The sequence below is a fragment of the Armigeres subalbatus genome, chromosome 2 (genome assembly GCF_024139115.2).
Source record: "Armigeres subalbatus isolate Guangzhou_Male chromosome 2, GZ_Asu_2, whole genome shotgun sequence".
Classification (NCBI taxonomy): domain Eukaryota; kingdom Metazoa; phylum Arthropoda; class Insecta; order Diptera; family Culicidae; genus Armigeres; species Armigeres subalbatus.
The window spans coordinates 319820005-319842283 of NC_085140.1; the positions used below are offsets into that span (position 1 = coordinate 319820005).

Below are 22279 nucleotides of genomic sequence, written 5' to 3' on the forward strand. Positions count from 1 at the left end.
TTCATCTTCATTCATTAGCGGCTGTTCGGCAGTGGCGATGTATAGAGATTCCCAAGCGTTTAATTGGGAATACTTCCTTTGGCACTTTTTTAACTTTTCCTGTTCCCAATCTATAGTGTGGTCAAGTTCGATAGTGTGCGCTGCCACACTCGAGTCGTGGAAACGGCCATTCTCCGCTGCGTTTCTATGCTCCCTTAGGCGGACCTTGAATTTCCGGCGCGTTTGGCCAATGTACACAGCAGGGGAATTTTTACAGGGAATTTAATAAATGCCTGACATATCTCCTTTCGAAATTTTATCTTTCAAAGCACATAAACAATCTTTTAGGGTATTCCCACTTTTATAGACTGCTTGAAATCCATGTTCCTTGAGGATATGCTGAACGGCGTTTGTTACCTTCGGGTAGAAAGGTAGACTTATCCTTCGAACCTCCTACTTCTCTGTTTGCAGTGTAGTGGCGTTTTGACGGTGTTTTTTTCTTTCATGTTTTCCAAGAATTTTTCGAATAATGTTTTCATCATAACCGTTCAATTTCGCTGCTTCATGGATCTTAATTTTTTTCCGCTTCGAACTCCATCTCCTCTATTGGAATATTGAATAGTCGGTGCGCCATCGAATGAAAGGCAGCTTGCTTTTGGGCACCAAAATGGTTAGAATCTAATATTATGTATCGATCTGTGGGCATTGGTTTACGATAGATACCAAATTCAGCGTATTGTCCTCTTTTCTGGTGATCAGAAGATCCAAGAAAGGGAGGGTGCTGTTTTGTTCCTTCTCAACCGTAAACTTGATTGTTTCATGTTTGGAGTTCAGCAGATCAAGTGTTTGTGGGAGGTAGCGCTCTTTAATTATCGCAAAGACGTCGTCCACGTAACGCCTCCAGATTCGAGGGGAGAGTTTTTCTTTTGTCAGATCTACTTCAAAATCACTCGAGAACACATCCGCCAAAAGTGGTGATAGTTTGCTGCCCATGCTGAGACCAAACGTTTGTTTGTAAAACTAAAACTGAATATGAAGAAATTTTGCTTCATACATACTTCTGCCACAGTTAGGTAATTGGCGATGTGATTGGGGGGTGCTCGTTTTCTCTCTAGGTGTCTGCGCAAACTTATAATAGCTTCAGCCACGGGTACATTTGTAAACAGCGCAGTTACATCAAATGAAACCATTATTTCTCCTCGTCGCATCTCGACATTCTTCAGTTTGTCCACAAGTTCTACGGAATTTTTGACGGATACTTCCTCATTTCGCCTATCAACCAAGCTGCCATTTTCCCCTTGGGGTGCAGATGTTTGAAGATATGGGCCAGACTTTTACTGACTTTGACTATTTATTGACTTTGACTATTTATTGATATTTTCAATTGTTCAGGATTAGAAAAGTTTCTGATATTAGGCAGTAGTAAAATCCTTTAAGCATGTTTTTAATTGAATTAAAATAAAATTTCAAAATTCCACTTTTTTGCCTTTCTCGTATACTAAGTATACGTAAAGGCTATATGATCGCTCCAAAATCAAACTTTTTATAGAAGGCCCGGAGACCCATAGTGTTATATACCAATCGACTCAGTTCGACGAATTGAGGTGATGTCTGTGTGTGTGTGTGTGTGTGTGTGTGTGTGTGTGTGTGTGTGTGTGTGTGTGTGTGTGTGTATGTGTGTGTGTGCGCAAAACTACTCAAAAAATGTCACTCATTTTTCGGGCACTTATCTTTAACCGATTTGCTCGCAACAAGTTGCATTCGACGCAGAATCCTGTCCCATTGTTTCCTATTTGAAATTGGCCAGATCGGACTATGGGATCGAGAGTTATGGCCAAAATACAAATTCATACGAAAAAATCGCGTAAAAAATGTCACTCATTTTTCGGGCACTTATCTTCAACCGATTTGCTCGCAACAAGTTGCATTCGACGCAGAATCCTGTCCCATTGTTTCCTATTTGAAATTGGCCAGATCGGACTATAGGATCGAGAGTTATGGCCAAAATACAAATTCATACGAAAAAATCGCGTAAAAAATGTCACTCATTTTTCGGGCACTTATCCTCAACCGATTTGCTCGCAACAAAATGCATTCGACGCAGAATCCTGTCTTATTGTTTCCTATTTGAAATTGGCCAGATCGGACTATGGGATCGAGAGTTATGGCCAAAATACAAAATCATACGAAAAAATCGATTGAAAAATGTCACTCATTTTTCGGGCACTCATCCTCAACCGATTTGCTTGCAACAAGTTGCATTCGACGCAGAATCCTGTCCCATTGTTTCCTATTTGAAATTGGCCAGATCGGACTATGGGATCGCAAGTTATGGCCAAAATACAAATTCATACGAATAAATCGCGTTAAAAATGTCACTCATTTTTCGGGTACTTATCTTCAACCGATTTGCTCGCAACAAATTGCATTCGACGTATAATCCTGTCCAATTGTTTTCTATTTGAAATTGGCCACATCGGACTATGGGATCAAAAGTTATGGCCAAAATACATTTTTGCCTTTCTCGTATACTAAGTATACGGTAAAGGCTATATGATCGCTCCAAAAACAAACTTTTTATAGAAGGCCCGGAGACCCATAGTGTTATATACCAATCGACTCAGTTCGACGAATTGAGGTGATGTCTGTGTGTGTGTGTGTGTGTGTGTGTGTGTGTGTGTGTATGTGTGTGTATGTGTGTGTGTGTGTGCGCAAAACTACTAAAAAAATGTCACTCATTTTTCGGGCACTTATCCTGAACCGATTTGCTCGCAACAAGTTGCATTCGACGCAGAATCCTGCCCCATTGTTTCCTATTTGAAATTGGCCAGATCGGACTATGGGATCGCAAGTTATGGCCAAAATACAAATTCATACGAAAAAATCGCGTAAAAAATGTCACTCATTTTTCGGGCACTTATCCTCAACCGATTTGCTCGCAACAAGTTGCATTCGACGCAGAATCCTGTCCCATTGTTTCCTATTTGAAATTGGCCAGATCGGACTATGGGATCGAAAGTTATGGCCAAAATACAAATTCATACGGAAAAATCGCGTAAAAAGTGTCACTCATTTTTCGGGCACTCATCCTCAACCGATTTGCTTGCAACAAGTTGCATTCGACGCAGAATCCTGTCCCATTGTTTCCTATTTGAAATTGGCCAGATCGGACTATGGGATCGCAAGTTATGGCCAAAATACAAATTCATACGAATAAATTGCGTTAAAAATGTCACTCATTTTTCGGGTACTTATCTTCAACCGATTTGCTCGCAACAAATTGCATTCGACGTATAATCCTGTCCAATTGTTTTCTATTTGAAATTGGCCACATCGGACTATGGGATCAAAAGTTATGGCCAAAATACATTTTTGCCTTTCTCGTATACTAAGTATACGTAAAGGCTATATGATCGCTCCAAAATCAAACTTTTTATAGAAGGCCCGGAGACCCATAGTGTTATATACCAATCGACTCAGTTCGACGAATTGAGGTGATGTCTGTGTGTGTGTGTGTGTGTGTGTGTGTGTGTGTGTGTGTGTGTGTGTGTGTGTGTGTGTGTGTGTGTGTATGTGTGTGTGTGTGTGTGCGCAAAACTACTGAAAAAAATGTCACTCATTTTTCGGGCACTTATCCTTAACCGATTTGCTCGCAACAAGTTGCATTCGACGCAGAATCCTGCCCCATTGTTTCCTATTTGAAATTGGCCAGATCGGACTATGGGATCGCAAGTTATGGCCAAAATACAAATTCATACGAAAAAATCGCGTAAAAAATGTCACTCATTTTTCGGGCACTTATCCTCAACCGATTTGCTCGCAACAAGTTGCATTCGACGCAGAATCCTGTCCCATTGTTTCCTATTTGAAATTGGCCAGATCGGACTATGGGATCGAAAGTTATGGCCAAAATACAAATTCATACGGAAAAATCGCGTAAAAAGTGTCACTCATTTTTCGGGCACTCATCCTCAACCGATTTGCTTGCAACAAGTTGCATTCGACGCAGAATCCTGTCCCATTGTTTCCTATTTGAAATTGGCCAGATCGGACTATGGGATCGCAAGTTATGGCCAAAATACAAATTCATACGAATAAATTGCGTTAAAAATGTCACTCATTTTTCGGGTACTTATCTTCAACCGATTTGCTCGCAACAAATTGCATTCGACGTAGGGTAAATCACTACTTGGGCCTATGGACCCCATTCCCGGCTCACTGCACAAAAAACTAATTATTTATACTGTTTGGTAGCCGTAGGTTTATGATTGATATTTTTTTAAATGTCTCCTATTTATCGCGCACAATACTCAATATTTTTCAACCATTTATTTCACTCCTAATCGATCCAATTATAGAAATTAAAATGTAGATTTCAAACTTTTGCTCTTCGTTGCAACACCACTAACCGGAGTGATTCTTTCCTCTTTTACAAAACGGTATCATCAAATAAACACCTACCTGAAAATCTTCACAGTGCTCGATACAACCATTGCTTCAGGCTGTTTATCACCACACAAAATGCTAATATCACGCACTTCAATCTTTTCTAATTGTTCGTATCACTAGATTTTATATAAACATATTAGAATACATTTAAAAATGTATCCTCAAACCTAACAAAAAATCACCTCGGCCCAAGAACTTCTAGCTGTACAGTGCTGCCAATAGGCCATGAGTCTTATTTTAGTATGAAGATAATCCTTCGTCGTTAATAGGAAAACTGTCTAAAACGTTGACGCTTTTATGTTATTTATAATTATCTAAATTTCAAAGACTAAAAGCAATATTTTTTCAAGTATTTGGAAGGAATTTGGATGAGTGCATATATCTTCTCAACCAATTAAAATTATTATGAATAATACCATCTGGCATCACGGTATCGTGGAACGTGCATATTTTGTTTACGTCTCATTTTCTACCGTCCCGAGAGAGAGATTGAGAGTAAGATGTTGAGAGATTGAGTAAAATATTGCATATGCCGAAGAGATTTGGGGTATGCCAGATAAGCAATCGCCTATGACTGAAATGAGTGCTGCACCATGTTAATTTAAATCAAATAAAAGCTTTTTCGAGCGGTTTTTAGCAAGAATAACTATTTTTTAAGCAGAGGTGAACCCCATCGCAATATTACATGGCCCACAAAATTCAGGAAAAGTAGCTCCTAGTCATAAATATAAATTAAATAATGCAATCGTGCGCATGTTAGGCCGGGAATGGGGTAAGAAACCCTATAATCCTGTCCAATTGTTTTCTATTTGAAATTGGCCACATCGGACTATGGGATCAAAAGTTATGGCCAAAATACATTTTTGCCTTTCTCGTATACTAAGTATACGTAAAGGCTATATGATCGCTCCAAAATCAAACTTTTTATAGAAGGCCCGGAGACCCATAGTGTTATATACCAATCGACTCAGTTCGACGAATTGAGGTGATGTCTGTGTGTGTGTGTGTGTGTGTATGTGTGTGTGTATGTGTGTGTGCGCAAAACTACTCAAAAAATGTCACTCATTTTTCGGGCACTTATCTTTAACCGATTTGCTCGCAACAAGTTGCATTCGACGCAGAATCCTGTTCCATTGTTTCCTATTTGAAATTGGCCAGATCGGACTATGGGATCGAGAGTTATGGCCAAAATACAAATTCATACGAAAAAATCGCGTAAAAAATGTCACTCATTTTTCGGGCACTTATCCTCAACCGATTTGCTCGCAACAAGTTGCATTCGACGCAGAATCCTGTCTTATTGTTTCCTATTTGAAATTGGCCAGATCGGACTATGGGATCGATGGTTATGGCCAAAATACAAATTCATACGAAAAAATCGCGTAAAAAATGTCACTCATTTTTCGGGCACTTATCCTCAACCGATTTGCTCGCAACAAAATGCATTCGACGCAGAATCCTGTCTTATTGTTTCCTATTTGAAATTGGCCAGATCGGACTATGGGATCGAGAGTTATGGCCAAAATACAAAATCATACGAAAAAATCGATTGAAAAATGTCACTAATTTTTCGGGCACTTATCCTCAACCGATTTGCTTGCAATAAGTTGCATTCGACGCAGAATCCTGTCCCATTGTTTACTATTTGAAATTGGCCAGATCGGACTATGGGATCGAGAGTTATGACCAAAATACAAATTCATACGAAAAAATCGCGTAAAAAATGTCACTCATTTTTCGGGCATTTATTCTCAACCGATTTGCTCGCAACAAGTTGCATTCGACGCAGAATCCTGTCCCATTGTTTCCTATTTGAAATTGGTCAGATCGAACTATGGAATCGGAAGTTATGGCCAAAATACAAATTCATATGAAAAAACCGCGTAAAAAATGTCACTCATTTTTCGGGCACTTATGCTCAACCGATTTGCTCACAACAAGTTGCATTCGACGTAGAATCCTGTCCCGTTGTTTCCTATTGAAAATTGGCCATATCGGACTATGGGATCGAAAATTATACCATTTTTCATGGAAAAATCGCTAAAAAAATGTCACTTATTTTTCAGGCACTCTTCCTCAACCGATTTGCTTGCATTAAATTTCATTCGACGCAAAATGTCTCATATTTTCTTATTGAAAATTGTCCAGATCGGACTATGGGCTTAGATGTTCTGGTCAAATTACTATTTATTGTGAAAAAGAGTTCAAAAAAGTCTAGCTCACTTTTTTAGCACTTAGACTTCATCTATTCCCCAAGCAACACAAGTTCAACAAATCTGGTTGCCGTAACCATATAGTGACTGAATCCGGTCATATATAAGTTACTGTGATTGTTGTGCAATATGTGTGCTTCTCAGGTCGCTCGCAACAGATTGCATTCGACGCAGAATCTTGTCCCATTGTTTCCTATAGAAACTTGGACGGATCGTACAATTGGGTCAAAAGTTATGGCGAAAATACTAATTTTAAAACTACAAAATAAAATGCCATTTTTTGCTCTTATGCTAATCCGATTTGTTTGCAACAAATTGCGTTTGGCGAGAATTTTTTTTATGCATATAAACAAATATGAAAAATAAGATCGATCCACATATTGGAGTTATTTTAGATTTTTCCAAACCTTTTGAAAGAACGAGAAAGGCACCATCACCGCTAGGTGGATTAATCTGGGTTTTTTTTTAATATTTTGAAAAATGCGTAAAGTCTTTGTTCCTTTGTGTTTTTGTCCGCGTCCCTTTGAAAAATGAAATATTTGTAGTTTAATATTTTTCCACAATAAAAATGAAAATAAGGCGCACAAATTTTGAAATTTCCACAGCTCTTGAATTTAGTCACAAGGTTTTTTTTTGGCATGTCCCGTTTTGCAAGTGCGTTTGTCCCGTTTTATCATCATATAATTATCAGCCTAATTATGTCTGTCATCAGTTAGCCCATTTAAATTACGAGGTTTTCGGCGTTGTATGTTTTAAATGACAATAAGAAATTAAATTAAAATAGTTTTTAGATGAATTCCACAAATAAACAGTCGAATCATTTCAATAAGTTCATTCACTGAAAAAAAGATACTAATTGAATGCCAAAAAATTGTCCGTACAGTGCTCGAAACACTGTTCAAAGAGTCCAAAACTACTTGTTAATTATTCGTAAGCTAACTTTTTTGCATTTATGCTTGAAAAATGCGTTCCCATTGATTTTCCCAGTTTTTGAGTAGTTTCTGTATCGCGTGAATTCGAAATTTTTCTTCAAGTATCCCATGGATTTTCAATGGGGCTGATGCCTGGGCATTGGAGAGAATGCGGGAGTTTTGATATGACATTTTTCAACAGCTACTCTGCCGTAATCTGGCAAAGTGACGTATACGCCATTTCCCAAAAATGGTGTTAACGAGTAGTTCTCATCTTACACTTTAACAGAAAAATGGATGTTGTTGTATGTATGTTGTAAAATGACGTATACGTCACTTTTTCAGACTACGGCAGTACTCTTCGACGAGATTGGAAGAATGTTTTGTACCATTGCTACGGACAAATTCAAAATTGAAACTATGACTAAATTTAACGGCGCTTGCTTTCAAGTTATCTTTTTTAAAGGATAATAAATAAAATAAATAAAAATAATAAATTCTAATAAATTAAACGATCCATAGAACTATTTGGATCCAATCCTGTAGTTGGTTTGCGCCATACCTTAACCAGTCCGTCGGTCCCGTAAAGGTTTAAATTTTCTCTCCTCCTTAAAAATGACATTCTGCCAGAATTCTTGCGCCTCAGCGACTCATTTGTGAGCATACTCCAGTCAATTGACAACGGTCTAATGGAGACACCCAAATGGTGGAACTTGCAACCAGATAGACCATGTTCTGGTGGATGGGCGCCATTTCTCGGATGTTATTGATGTGCTTTGATTCAGAGGTCCGAACATTGACTCTGATCACTACCTCGTTGTCAGTAAAATTCGATCACGGCCGTCAACTGTATCGAACAAAAGATCACAGCGAACGATGCGTTACAAAATACAGCGATTGTCGGCGGAAGTAGTATCGGCTGAGTACCGCCAGAAGCTCGACGAACGGATAAGTGCAATCAACGTTAGCGACAACATCAACGATCTATGGGAGTCGATCCATGGAGCAGTGAGCACAACAGCACGAGAAGTGGTAGGCACTGCACAGAGGCGACCCAGGACGGGTTGATTCGATGTGGAGTGTAAGAGAGTGTCAGACGAGAAGAACGTTGCCAGAAGCCGGATGTTGGTGTCGTGTACCCGATCGAATAAAGATCGGTACAAAAAAGCAGAAGCAGTCGAAAAAACGCAGCCTACCGCAGGAAGGAGAAAGAATATGAAGAACAAGTGATTAGCGAGGCGCAGGGAAAATGGAGCAGAACAATATGCGGAGGTTTTATGAGTCTGTTAATGGCGTGCGGAGGAAGACAGCGTCATCTCCCGTCATGTGGAACGACCAACAAGGGAATTTGCTGACAGATAAAACCGAAGTGGCTGCCAGGTGGAAGCAACACTTCGAGATTTTGTTGAATAGTGGAAGTGATGGTGCATTGGTGAGCAGAATAAATATTAGCGACGATGGACAAGCTGTGGAGTCGAAAGAGAAAATCCTTACGCACGCGATGGCATATGAGCAAATCAAACCACCTTCATTTTGCCAGTGGATATTCATTGGGCGAGGAACCCTCCTTAATTCGGCGTACAAAATTATGTCCCGTATTCTGTTCAACAGATTGAGACCGCTTGAAGAGTCCTTCGTCGGCGAGTACCAAGCAGGTTTTCGTGAGGACCGATCAACGACGGATCAAATGTTTACCCTGAGACAAATCCTTGATAAATTCCGGGAGAACAACTTGCAGACACATCATCTGTTTATTGATTTCAAGGCGCGGCGTACGATTCAGTGAAACGGAATGAATTATGGCAAATTATGCTGCAACATGGTTTTCCGACGAAACTGATACGGCTGATTCGTATAACGTTGGACGGATCGAAATCAAGTGTAAATGTCGTGAAATACCAACGTCATTTGTTACCTTATATGGATTAAAGCAGGGTGATGCACTCTCGAATCTACTGTTCAATATAGCGCTCGAGGGAGCGATTATGAGAGCTGGTGTGCAAAGAAGCGGTACCATTATCACAAGATCGCATGTGCTCCTGGGATTTGCGGACGATATCGATATTATCGGGATTGATCGCCGTGCCCTGGGAGAGGCTTTTGTGTCTTTTAAGAGGATTGGACTCACGATTAATACCAGCAAAACGAAGTATATGGTCGCTGGCAATCAACGTGGGTTCATTAGTGGTGGTGGTAGCGAAATGGTGTTGGATGGTGAAAAATTTGAAGTGGTAGAAGAATTTGTGTATCTTGGAACATTAGTGACGTGCGATAATGATGTTACCCGCGAGGTGAAAATGCGTATTGCAGCTGCAAATAGGGCTTATTACGGACTTCGTAACCAGCTTAAGTCCCGTAGTCTGCAAACGAAAACAAAACTCGCCATGTACACTACTCTGATTCTTCCGATGGCTTTATACGGCCATGAAACATGGACGTTAAAGGAGGCTGATCGAAGAGCTTTCGGAGTGTTTGAGCGTAAGGTGCGGCGAACAACACTCGGCGGTAAACAGGAGAACGGTATCTGGCGGCGTCGCATGAATCACGAACTGTACCAGGTGTAAAAAGGGCTGGATATTATTAAGCTTATACAACACTATCAAGGATTAAGTAAGTAATTATCTGGCAAGACCTGTGTGGTTTCTTTGGTCCTGAAGAAATGGTCTACTGATTATTCTTAAAGACTCCAGGACTCCATTTTTTCATCTCAAAGTGCTCAAGGATACCTCAAGGTTTCCAGAGGCAATAAAGACGTAGGAATTTTAAAAGGAGATTAGTTCGAAATTTACAAAACTTTCAGCCGGCTATTATAATTATAGCACGTTTCAATGGATTATAAGAAGTCCACGTGAAAAAGTTTTGTAGAAACCTGAAAGGATTTATTAAATCACAAATTTTTATCAACATTCCTATGCTCGCATCAGATCTGGTTCTCAAGGGTTTCGTGACAGTTAATCCCTTCTCCGGATAAATTTCTGGATTTAATAAAAAATAATAAGTTAAAACAAGTTAGAAACAATTGCTAGGAATTATTAGAGATTTGGACAAATTTGCGTGGTCTATAATCTCTGCTGGAAGCTTGCGAAGATTTTCGTATGCTGTGGGGAAAAAAGATTGAAGCACATTGAAGACAGAAAACGAAAAGGCACAAGACAGTAGAAGGGACAAAAACTCGACTGAAAAAAAATCATGTAGGTATTTCCCTGATGATTGAGAAATTATTTTAATAATAATTTTAGAAGCATACATCTAAGCAAAATCTAGCTTATAATTTCCCATTATTTCTCCTTCTTTATTTCATGGACAGTTCTCTAACCAATTTACAGTGAATGTGCAGCAGCCACCGCACTGATGCAAACAAAAATGAAAATTCTTCCAATTTGATGCAAATTCAAAAAGGCACTAGAAAATTGAACAGCTTTTTTTTCATGTTTTAATGATTTCGAGGACTATTTTTTTTTTAATTTAATTGTTTGAAATAATTACATCGTACAAGCTTAAACGTTGTGATGTATTGTCATGATGGTTGTCCTATTAAAGGAGTAATTCACGGCAATGAACTATTGTTTGTATCGATGGTATCAAATACCTATATGAAATTTAAAAGTAACGTTTCGAAATTTTAGCAGTCAAACAATTTATATCGCAAAATATTAGCAATGTAATCTATGGTTGCTTACCATAAAGCAATCGAGATATAATCTGACCTCTAACCACAGTTAATCATCAAGAAGTAGAGAGTAGAGGTCATATTGCTCCTAACCGATACCTAAATTTCATTGGAAAATTAAGCAGTGTCTGATGCTGATTGGGTTGATTGATTTTGAGGCGCGCGTTGTCGTGAGCGACCTTGTGGAGCAAACCCTGAAGCAGAACCCGCAGAACGAACGAATATTTCCATATCTGAGAAATCAATAAGCACGAGTTGTCGAATGAGTGAGAACTAGCTCTAATTGCAACGAGTAGTGGCTTGTGAGCATTGTGCTTCGTGTGCGGTACTTTGCTGATTATTGATTATGAGTGGACTCCTGACACTTAAACTGTATGGTCATGCTGGATGATACTTTTCATTTCCATTGGACCTTGATAACGAGATAATTCCACATGAACATCCTAACAACTTAAGCGAACCAAATTATGATCTCCAATTCGTTAGCAAAAACCGATTGGGTCAAATGATGTGTTAACACGGCCGTGAACATTTCCCTAAGTGTAACCCATAATTATCAAAAGGTCTCGCCGACTCGCTTGTGGTCCAGTGGTCAAGGGTTGATTCGAACCGAATCCGCTGCGCAGCATAGCGCCTCGAACTGTCGAACATAATCGACGATAGCACGCAATTTCGGAGGGCAAGGTCTCACCGGCGCGGCCGCCACTTATTACCGCTCTCGTTGACGATCTGTCTGGGTCGTATTCAAAACACCAACTGGTTTACTACCGCGCGCCAACAGCTACCGAGTTCAATCCAAATGATATCCAATTTGCGTGCCACCTGTAGATACATTCGTTTGTGAATGTTTGTTTAAAGCAATTAAATGTGACATTTGAGCATGGAGGATGGGTTGGAATATTTGTGCATTAAAGCAGTCAAACTGATTGGATTCAAATTACCTTTTAAGTACAACATTCTAATGTTGGTCTCTTTTCATATCCTCTCGTTTCAGGTGAGCTGACGATTTATGGCGGGGAGGAGATGAGATGATAAACCCCTTATATCTGCCAACATCGTTTTGCGGAGAATGCCAATTGGAACGAATTGCTGTAGATTCCGCGGCGGCTGTGGTTCGAGGTTGAATGATGGGTTAACCAGATAATGTTGTGACATTTCGTTTTGTCCACTGATGATGATTATGATGACTGGGTGGTAAAGCAGATCGATTGAGGTAACGAGGCTTAAATCTAGATAATGCAAGATATTTTTTGTTTATTTAGAATAGCTTTAACACGTTGGAAATTCAGTTTTGTTCCAGTCTCAATCCAGGGCAAATTATGTTTAACTCCATTCCATAAATTGTGCAAATCGTTAAATTGAGGAAAAAGCGCTACGGTCCCAATCCAGACTCAATTTAAATCCAATGTAGTCCAATTAACTTTAATGCCCAGTCCAGTCACATTACAGCTCAGTTCTCATTCCATTCCCAGTCCAGCCCCTTTACATTCCAATTCCAATCCAGTTTCAGTCTCATGCCAGTCAGACTTCAGACATGCCAGAGTTCAATACCCGGTCCAGTCCTTTTCCATTGCCATTCCAGTCCCAGTCTCATGTCAGAATTCAGTCCCATTCCAGTACCAGTCGAAGTTCAGTCCAGCTGAAGTTTAGAGTCCAGTCCCAATTCGGTTCCATTCCAGTTCAATCTCTTGCCAGTCAGAGTTCAGTACCAGTCCACTCCCAGTCTCATGAAAATCAGAGTTTAGTCCAAGTTTTGTTCCCGTCCTGTCCCAATCCAGTCTCAGTCCAATTCTAGTCCAGTTCCAGTCCAGTCAAGTCCCAGCTCAGTCCCAGTTTAGTCCTAGTTCTGCAACAATCCAGTCTCAGTCTAGTCCCATTCCGGTCCCAGTCTGATCCCAGTCCAGTCCAGGGATTGAACTTATCATTTCATTATCATTTATTATTCAGCCAATAACTCATTCCAGAGGCGGGATTCCGATAAGTGTTGTATGGCGGACTTCTAGCGCTGATTCCCCTCTACAACTTTGTCTAAGGGTACATTGCTCTATGTCTAACATTAACAGCGTGAAACGCAAGGAACACTCAATATACTAAATGATAATAAGTGTTATTATCATTTAGTACAGCGGTTCTCAACCTTTTTCTTGAGAGGTACCCCTTCGAACTTTTGCATCAATTGAGGTACCCCATCTTAAAAGTAAGCTTCTGCCTTTCTTCATAAGAGGCTTCTGAGAGCCTCTTGAATGCCAGCTTCCGAGTCACTTAAACGAAGGTTTCTTTTGCATCTTGAAAGGACGTTTCTGAGACTCATAAAAAAAGCTTCCAAGAAGAAATCCGAGCTCCTTGAAGCGAGGCTTTTGAGCTAGTTGAAAAGAGGCTTCCGAGCCTCTTAAAAGGAGGCTTATGACTTACGAGCCTCTTAAAGCTTACAAGCCTCTTGCAAGAAGCCTTCCGAGCCTCTTGAAAGTAGTCTTCCAAGCTTTTTGAAAGAAGGCTTCTGATTATTTTTAAAAGAGGCTTCCGAGCCTCTTGAAGTAGGCCTCCGGGCCTCTTCAAACGAGGCTTCCGGGTCTCGTGAAAGGAGTCTTTCGGGTCTCTTGATAGCAGGCTTCCGAGTCTCTTGATAGCAGGCTTCCGAGCCTATCGAAAGAAGGCTTCCGAGCCTGTTGAAAGGAGGCTTCCAAGCATTTTGAAAACAGACTTCCGAGTCTCTTGAAAGGAGGCTTCCAAGCCTCTTGAAAGGAGCTTTCCCAGCTTTTTGAAATGAACCTTCCGAGCCTCTTGAAAGGAGCCTTCCGAGCTTTTTGGAGGAAGGCTTCTGGCTAACTTAAAAGGAGGCGTCCAAGCCTTTTGAAATGAACCTTCCGAGTCTTTTGAAAGGAGCCTTCCGAGCTTTTTGGAAGAAGGCTTCCGACCCTTTTAAAAGGAGGCTGCAGCCTCTTGAAAGTAGGCTTCCGGGCCTCTTAAAATGTAGCTTCCGGATATTTTTAAAGGCATCTTGAAAGGAGGCTTCCAAGCCTCTTGAAAGGAAGCTTCCAAACCACTTGAAAAGAGGCTTCGAAGCCTCTTGAAAGCAGACTTCCGAGTCTCTTGAAAGCAGACTTCCGAGTCTCTTGAAAGGAGCTTTCCGGGCCTTTTGAAATGAATTTTCCGAGCCTCTTGAAAGGGGCCTTCCGAGCTTTTTGAAAGAAGACTTCCGATTCTCTTAAAAGAAGCCGTCCAATCTTTTTGAAACAATGCTTCCAGGCCTCTCGAAAGGAGGTTTGCGAATCTTGAAAGCCGGCTTGCAGGCCCCTTAAAAATAGCTGCTTGGAAGAAGACTTCCGAGAAGCGTAGAAGGATGCTTCTAATCCTCTTGCAACGAAGCAACCGAGCTTTGTTTGAAAAAAAAACCTTCATGCTTCTTAAACGGAGGCTTCCGAACCTTTAGATCCTAAATTTTAGTTCAGAAGCATATTCTTAACATATTATTCATCATGTTGTTTCGATCAGGAAGATTGCATTGAAGTTTTTTTTTATTTAAATTTGTTTACTGTCGTCGGGGGTGACAATGGGTCAAATGGGGGTGAGAATGGGTCACTGTTTCAACAACTTAGAATGCTCGTAGAATGGCAGTCCGATCTGAGGGCAAGAAAACCAAAATATATAAGACCTTTCTGAACGATTTTACTCTACGACCTCCAGACTGCCAGTGAGAGCGATGACCCATTCTCACCCCCGATGGCGGTATTCGACGTTTTGTCCGTTTCATCTCTTGTTCCGCAGCCCTTCATACATAGTGCTGGTTGTGAAGGCTTTAGTTTACTGATCGCCTTACATATTATGTACAATACGAAGTTTTGAAATTGAAAACACATAATTAATAAAACTTTGATAATTAGTTTCGATTAGAATTGAATCATTCGTTTAATAAACTGCCGTTATTCGCCGAATTTTTAGATTTCTTTGATACAGATCAATAATAATTGGCAAAACTTAAGACCCTGAGGTACTTCCAGTGCAAAAACTGTAAAGCAGTACTCCATAATTGCTCTTTAAAGGACATGCACATATGTAGGTTCTCGAACAAACATAAAAAAATTATACATTCCATTTTTCTCGTACATATTAAGGTATAGTATAGAACCGCTGATTTAGTATATAAAATGATACTAGCGTTTCCCGCGGTGAATATTAGACATAGAGCAATGTACTCTTTGACAAAGTCGTAGAGGGGAATTAGCGCTAAAAGTCCGCCATACAACACTTTTCGGAATTTCGCCTCTGGAATGAGTTATTGGCTGAATACTAAATGATAATAAAATGATAAGTTCAATCCCTGGTCCAGTCTCAGTTTAGTCCTAGTCCAGTACCAATCTAATCTCAGTCCAGTCCCAGTCACAGCTCCAGTCCCTCCGGTCCCATTCCAGTCCCAGTCCGGTCCCATTCCAGTTCCAGTCCTGTGCCAGTCCAGTCCCAGCCCAGCTCCAGTCCGTCGCAGCCCAGTTCCAGTCCTGTACCAGTTCAGTCCCAGTCCAGTCCCAGCCCAGTTCCAGTCCTGTCCCAATCCAGTCCCAGTGCAGTCCCAGTTCAGTCCCAGTCCGGTCCCAGTCCGGTATCAATCTGGTCGCAGTCCGGTCCCAGTCCAGTTACAGGCCAGACCCAGTCCGGTCCCAGTTCAGTCCCAGTCCAGCCCCAGTTCAGGCCCAGTCCATTCCCAGCCCAGTCCCAGTCCCTCCGGTCCCATTCCAGTCCCATTCCAGTTCCAGCCCAGTCCCAGTCCGGTCTCAGCCCAGTTCCAGTCCTGTACCAGTCCAGTCCTAGTCCAGTCCCAGCCCAGTTCAATCCCAGTTCAGTCCCAGTCCAGTCCCAGTTCAGTCCCAGTTCAGTCCCAGTCCGGTCCCAGTCCGGTCTCAGTCTGGTTGCAGTCCGGTCCCAGTCCAGACCCAGTCCAGCCCCAGTTCAGGCCCAGTCCAGTCTTAGTCCAGTCCCAGTCCCAGCCCAGTCCCAGTCCCTCCGGTCCCATTCCAGTCCCAGTCCAGTCTCAGTCCAGTCCCAGTCCAGTTCTAGCCCAGTTCCAGCCCAGTTCCAGCCCAGTTCCAGCCCAGTTTCAGCCCAGTTCCAGCCCAGTCCCAGTCCAGTACCAGTCCGGTCCCATTCCAGTCCCAGTTCAGTCCCAGTCCCAGTCCGGTCCCATTCCAGTCCCATTCCAGTTCCAGTCTTGTACCAGTCCAGTCCCAGTCCAGTCCCAGCCCAGTTCAATCCCAGTTCAGTCCCAGTCCAGTCCCAGTTCAGTCCCAGTCCGGTCCCAGTCCGGTCTCAGTCTGGTCGCAGTCCGGTCCCAGTCCAGTCACAGGCCAGACCCAGTCCGGTCCCAGTTCAGTCCCAGTCCAGCCCCAGTTCAGGCCCAGTCCAGTTCCAGCCCAGTCCCAGTCCCTCCGGTCCCATTCCAGTCCCAGTCCAGTCCCAGTCTAGTTCCAGCCCAGTCCCAGTCCAGTCCTAGTCCGGTCCCATTCAAGTCCCATTCCAGTTCCAGTCCTGAACCAGTTCAGTCCCAGCCCAGTTCCAGTCCGTCCCAGCCCAGTTCCAGTCCCAGTCCAGTCCCAGTTCCAGTCCTGTCCCAATCCAGTCCCAGTTCAGTCCCAGTTCAGTCCCAGTCCAGTCCCAGTTCGGTCTCAGTCTGGTCGCAGTCCGGTCCCAGTCCAGACCCAGTTCAGCCCCAGTCCAGTCTTAGTCCAGTCCCAGTCCAGTCCCAGCCCAGTCCCAGTCCAGTCCCAGCCCAGTCCCAGTCCCTCCGATCCCATTCCAGTCCCAGCCCAGTCTCAGTCCAGTCCCAGCCCAGACCCAGTCCCTCCGGTCCTATTCCAGTCCCAGTCCAGTTCCAGCCCAGTTCCAGCCCAGTCCCAGTCCAGTCCCAGTCCGATCCCAGTCCAGTACCAGTCCGGTCCCATTCCAGTCCCAGTTCAGTCCCAGTCCAGTCCAGTCCAGTCCCAGTCCCGTCCCAGTCCAGTCCCAGTCCAGTCCCAGTCCAGTCCCAGTCCAGTCCCAGTCCAGTCCCATTCCAGTCCCAGTACAGTCCCAGTCTAGGCCCAGTTCAGTCTTAGCTCAGTCCCAGTTCAGTTCCAATCCAGTCTCATTCCGGTCCAAGTCCGGTCCCAGTCCAGTTCCAGGCCAGTGCCAGGCCAGTTCCAGTCCAGTCCCAGTTCAGTCCCATTCTAGTCCCATTCCAGTCCCAGTCCAGTCCCAGTACAGTCCCAGTCTAGACCCAGTTCAGTCTTAGCTCAGTCCCAGTTCAGTTTCAATCCAGTCTCAGTCCGGTCCAAGTCCAGTTCCAGTCCAGTCCAGTCCCAATCTAGTCAATCAATCTAGTCATTCCAGTCCCAGGCCAGTTCCAGTCCAGTTCCATTCCAGTCCCAGTCTAGCCCCATTCCAGTACCAGTCCCAGTCTAGCCCCAGTCCAGTTCCAGTTTTATTCCAGTGCAGTTCCACTTTCATGCCAGTCGGAGTTCAGTCCCAGTCCAGACCCCATTCAGTCAGAACTAAGTCTACTCTCAATTTACTGCCGCACCCAACCAGATTTTCTAACAATTCTGTATGAGAACCTATCAAAACCTGTATAAGAATTGGGCATATGCGAAGTTGTTAGAATCTAACAAAAAATGTAAGCTCACAAACAAATATTGTAAGAAAAGGCCGCATACAATATTTTTACAAGAATCTCGCTTTTTAGCATGTGCACATTCCTTGTACAGGTTTTGATAGGTTCTTATACAGAATCTAACAATCACCGGTCGGGTGCGGTCTTACCCCAATTATGAATTATTTTTCCACCGTGATTAAATTACGCAATTCTCAAAAGAAGTCCTCACACCACTGTCAGGCCCCCCAACAGTGCGTTCCCAGCCTTCGAAGCCGTTAATCCACAATTCGCAATAACACTTACCTACTTTTTGCACCTTCAGTTATCTCAAATTGCGACAAGTGCGGCGCGAAACAATTACCATTGATTGCCGCCGATGATGACCACGACCCCAATCGCACGCTGCCCGGTGGGAGGTCCTTCTGAACAAGGAAGATTGACCTTTGCTGGACCCCTTTCAAAGCGAAATCCCTTTTCCGATGATCTTTTGTATCAACAATGGCTCTGTGACTGTGGTCCACCTTCACGGTATCGGCGATTGGGCCAATTATCCAACGACCCTCGGAACAGTGCAAAACAGTCTTTCGATTAAGAAGAAAATGCTCCCCCACAGAGAGGAGAACAAGTGCTGCACAGGCTCAAGGTTGCACTCGTCGATTGTCCTCATCAATCGAAGTTAAATTACAATGATCGGAGTAATTGCGAGATTAATATCTTCAGTTGGATTTGCGATTGTGAAAACCGGCAAATTATGATCCTCGTATTAATAAACACGCTCGTGAAAAGATGGCAACGAATCCAATTTTGCTCGGAGCAGTCCGCAAATTAGGCTCCAGATCACAATCAGTTCATGAATGACACCAACAATGTGGAGTCCCATCTCATCAAGTCAATCAAAGCTGACATTAATGAGTATGCTTTATCATTGGACAGTGCACGTATAGTTTACAGTTTCTCAGAGGGACAGGTGCACTGCAGATCATAAGTACAAATCATCTACCCGAGAAAAAACTCAAATTTTTCTTCGGATAATTTATTCTTTATTTCAAATATCAACACTGTTGTAACTTGAAATTCAACAACAGTTTCATATCAGAAATTGAAAGTGAATCAACAAAGTGAGTGTCTATGCATCTGCCAAATTCAAATAGGGGAAATGACGGCTTTGGTAGGTTTTATTCTATTATTAGCAGGGGGGTTTTTTATGACTGATTTTGCTCAAACTTGGCCTAAACATTCTTTGCATATCAAAGAATATTGTGGCCAAATTTCATAAAATTCGGTCGACAAAACCCCCCTGCCAATAATAGAACAAAACCTGCCAAAGCCGTCTGTTCCTCTAGTAACCCATGCAAGTATAATTGTTTTAGAAACCGTCTTGACCATTTTGATCACAGATTGTTGTTGTATGAAAGAGGATTTCTAGCTCAGATGGAATCATGTATGATACATGATCCTTCCCAAGCTTGTACACTTTATTTTTTCTCAGAAAATTTACTATTTATTTCTGTTATTAAAGATTATTAATCGAAACTATTGCCCAATACATTTTTTTTAATAGAAATTGAATAATGTATTTGCCAAGAACTGGAAAGTGCTGTGCTTTAAGAAACTTGTTCCCAAACTTATGGCCGAGAGTGAACATTCTGCCATCAAGAGCACCGACCAGTCTCCATTTCCAGAAGCCTACATTTCAGCTTCTGACTGCTTGCGATCCATCCGATCGTTATCCCCTATGATTAATGTTTCTCGAGTGCCTCGCAGCAGCCCCGGGGAGCGTGCGTAAATGTTCCTCGGTCATTGGTTGCTAACTTCGACAGGATAGGGGCGATGATGGAGCAATAACCAGGATCTTCAGGTTAACCACACTCAAATATGGACATGTTCGCGCCGTGAACTCGCAAGTCACGGTCACCGCCCGTCAACTTCGGTTAATTATGAATTGTGAGCCTATGTTGATGCAAGTGATTTGTTAGTATAATATTGGCCCAGGCGCAATGTCTGTTTTAAGATCAGACCGCAAGAAGCAATCACGCAATACGAGTTCGAACTCGGATCGACCTTCACGCCGTATTGAAACTAGGTTTGAAGGACGATCACTTTTACTTCCTTCTCATGAGCGACTTTCAGTTGTTACAAACTACATTTGTTGAGCTGCGTGCGGAACCGAACGATGGCAATCGATTCGAAACATGTTTTCAATCCAGCGACATAAAAAGCCAACCCGATCGAACGCGGTCGTCGGAGTGAAGGGTGTGGATCGGTTCTACGACTGATTCGCACGGGGAGCGATCGTATCAGAACAAAATATAATAAAATTGTTAATACACGTTTATAATTACCAATTATCTATATTTGGTCAACTGAAATGGGATGGATCAGGTTGATGTTCGTCAGAATTCATGAAGGTCGACCTTTTCAGTCGAAGTTTAAATCGATAGTGCGTCGGTGGTATTGCTATGGCTGAGCTAACTTGCCGAAACTAGAACATATTTATTATGTAGAAGGTCGAAGAGGTTTTTTTTCGTTTTTAGTATGAACGGAAATAGGAATTGCTAACAATTATTCTTCAGAGGAAACACTATCCAGCTTTCCACATTCGCCATAATGGCGGATGCTATAATAATTTTGACATTAACTGCTTCCCGACACTGAACTGAAATTTTAGTCTAAGTAAACATTGATACTCTCCGTTGCCAATAACAGCCAATGTGTTGTTTGTTTTCCATCAACAAAAAATCATCATGGGAATTTGAAACTTTTAGTAATCGTTTTTCAAATTTAATTTATTATTTCTTTATTTCAGATATCAGGGATCAACTCTCAAATTAAAGGGGCGTATCGGGTGTACTTGAAATCGAAGAGGAAGTAAAAAACCAATCCCCATGAATTCGAAGTTTACTGGATATCATTTTATCGTTTTTAGGCCTTGTTGATCACACGTAGGTGAAAAGCTGTGAATAATATTCCTTTGGTACTAGAGCCAGTAACTAGATAAGAAGTGAATGACTGGCCTTCAAACAAGGACCGAATTCCTTACTGAATTTGAGCCTTGTGTGCGCTAAATTTTGAGTTCTCTGACTAACAGATTCGAAGTCGAAGAGCAATGTTTCATGATTGAATCCACATCCTCTTTTATCTGCTCTATTATTACTTTTCCCATTTGCGTTTCCACAGGTTCCCATTTCTTCAAATTTCATAAATCAGGTTCCTATTCATACAGCACTATGATTTCAGCGATTCTGTATTGCAGCAATTTAGGTAGTTTCGTTTTATAATATGATATTTATACGAATCGTAATATTCGCAAGCATTTGTCAATCAGCTCCCATATGGCTAACATTTATTATTTTAATGCCTGTTGAAAGTAATGGAATTGGTGAAGCAAGCAAAATTAAGAATACTGTATAAGATAAGACTGTAAAAATAAAATGCCAAACACTTCACAGTTTTCGAGTGACTTTAGATAAAGTTATTCCTTACAGAAATTTGAGAATTTATCTTATAATGGTTCTACAACTATTTATCTTTATTTATCAATCGTATACGAACTAGCATAAGGCCAAATAGCATAAGGGGCTGTCCATATACTACGTGGACAAATTTGGGTCAGTTTTGGATACTCCCTCCCCCACGTGGACAAACTCTCATATACAAGAATTTGTTTGAACCGTGGACATTCACCATATCCTTCAATTGTCCACGTGGGTATGAACAGTTCATAAGGATTAACGGCAAAGCAGTTACAAATTTGATACGTTTCAACAAGCTAGTTACTGGATAGCGTCGAAGTGTCAACAGGAGGAATCAGCATCTTTATTAGAAAGCGTTCACCACTTTAACGACGGTGGTTCCGCTCTTTTCAGAATAACTTTGTTTTGGTCTGTCGCTTCAGTAATACCGGCTTAAGGTTTCAATGAACAGAATTATTTTGTATCTGGAATGAATCATTTTATGATTAAAATGTGATATGAATATGAATGTGATTAGTTTGAGTTTCGATACTTGTGCATTATTTGTTGTTGATGGAAAAATAACAAAATTCGGGTTGTCGCTGGTGACGGAGAATGTCTTTGGAAATTTGCCAAATCTATTTGCAATCTGCTAATTCTTACGTAAAGGATTTTAAAACATTTTTTAACATGATAACGAAAGTCCACAAGAATTCAAGCATGCTGTAATAAGTTTCAGAAACATCGGAAGGATTATTGAACATCAAAAAAAAACATGTCATGATTTCTAAACTCCATCAAGGATTATCGAAAAATTGAGAAGAATCCGAAATACGTGAACAATTGGACCTGCCAGTTAGGAAATTCCTTCGAACATTTCTTCATCTAGGCTTTCTTCACGAAATTTCTTCGACATCTCAGCCAGTGATTCGTTTTAGAATTGTACCAAGAAACTCCTTCAACCGAGATATTTTTTTCTGAAATTC

General features: G+C 41.7%; 1 protein-coding gene across 1 annotated transcript; it reads left to right on the forward strand.

The window, feature by feature from the left end:
- The first annotated feature begins 1011 nt into the window (after positions 1 to 1011).
- On the forward strand, positions 1012 to 17288 carry LOC134209894 (uncharacterized). Its single transcript, XM_062685915.1, has 3 exons — positions 1012 to 1052; positions 15654 to 16424; positions 16991 to 17288. The coding sequence occupies exons 1-3, from the start codon at positions 1012 to 1014 to the stop codon at positions 17286 to 17288; spliced, it is 1110 nt and encodes a 369-aa protein (XP_062541899.1).
- The last annotated feature ends 4991 nt before the right edge of the window (positions 17289 to 22279 follow it).

Coding starts and splice junctions, on each gene's coding strand:
- LOC134209894 (XM_062685915.1), top strand. CDS start 1,012: ATGAAGAAATTTTGCTTCATACATACTTCTGCCACAGTTAG. Junction 1,053..15,653: donor CATACTTCTGCCACAGTTAG/GTAATTGGCGAT, acceptor GTCCCATTCCAG/TTCCAGTCCTGTGCCAGTCC. Junction 16,425..16,990: donor CCCATTCCAGTTCCAGTCTT/GTACCAGTCCAG, acceptor GCCCAGTCCCAG/TCCCTCCGATCCCATTCCAG.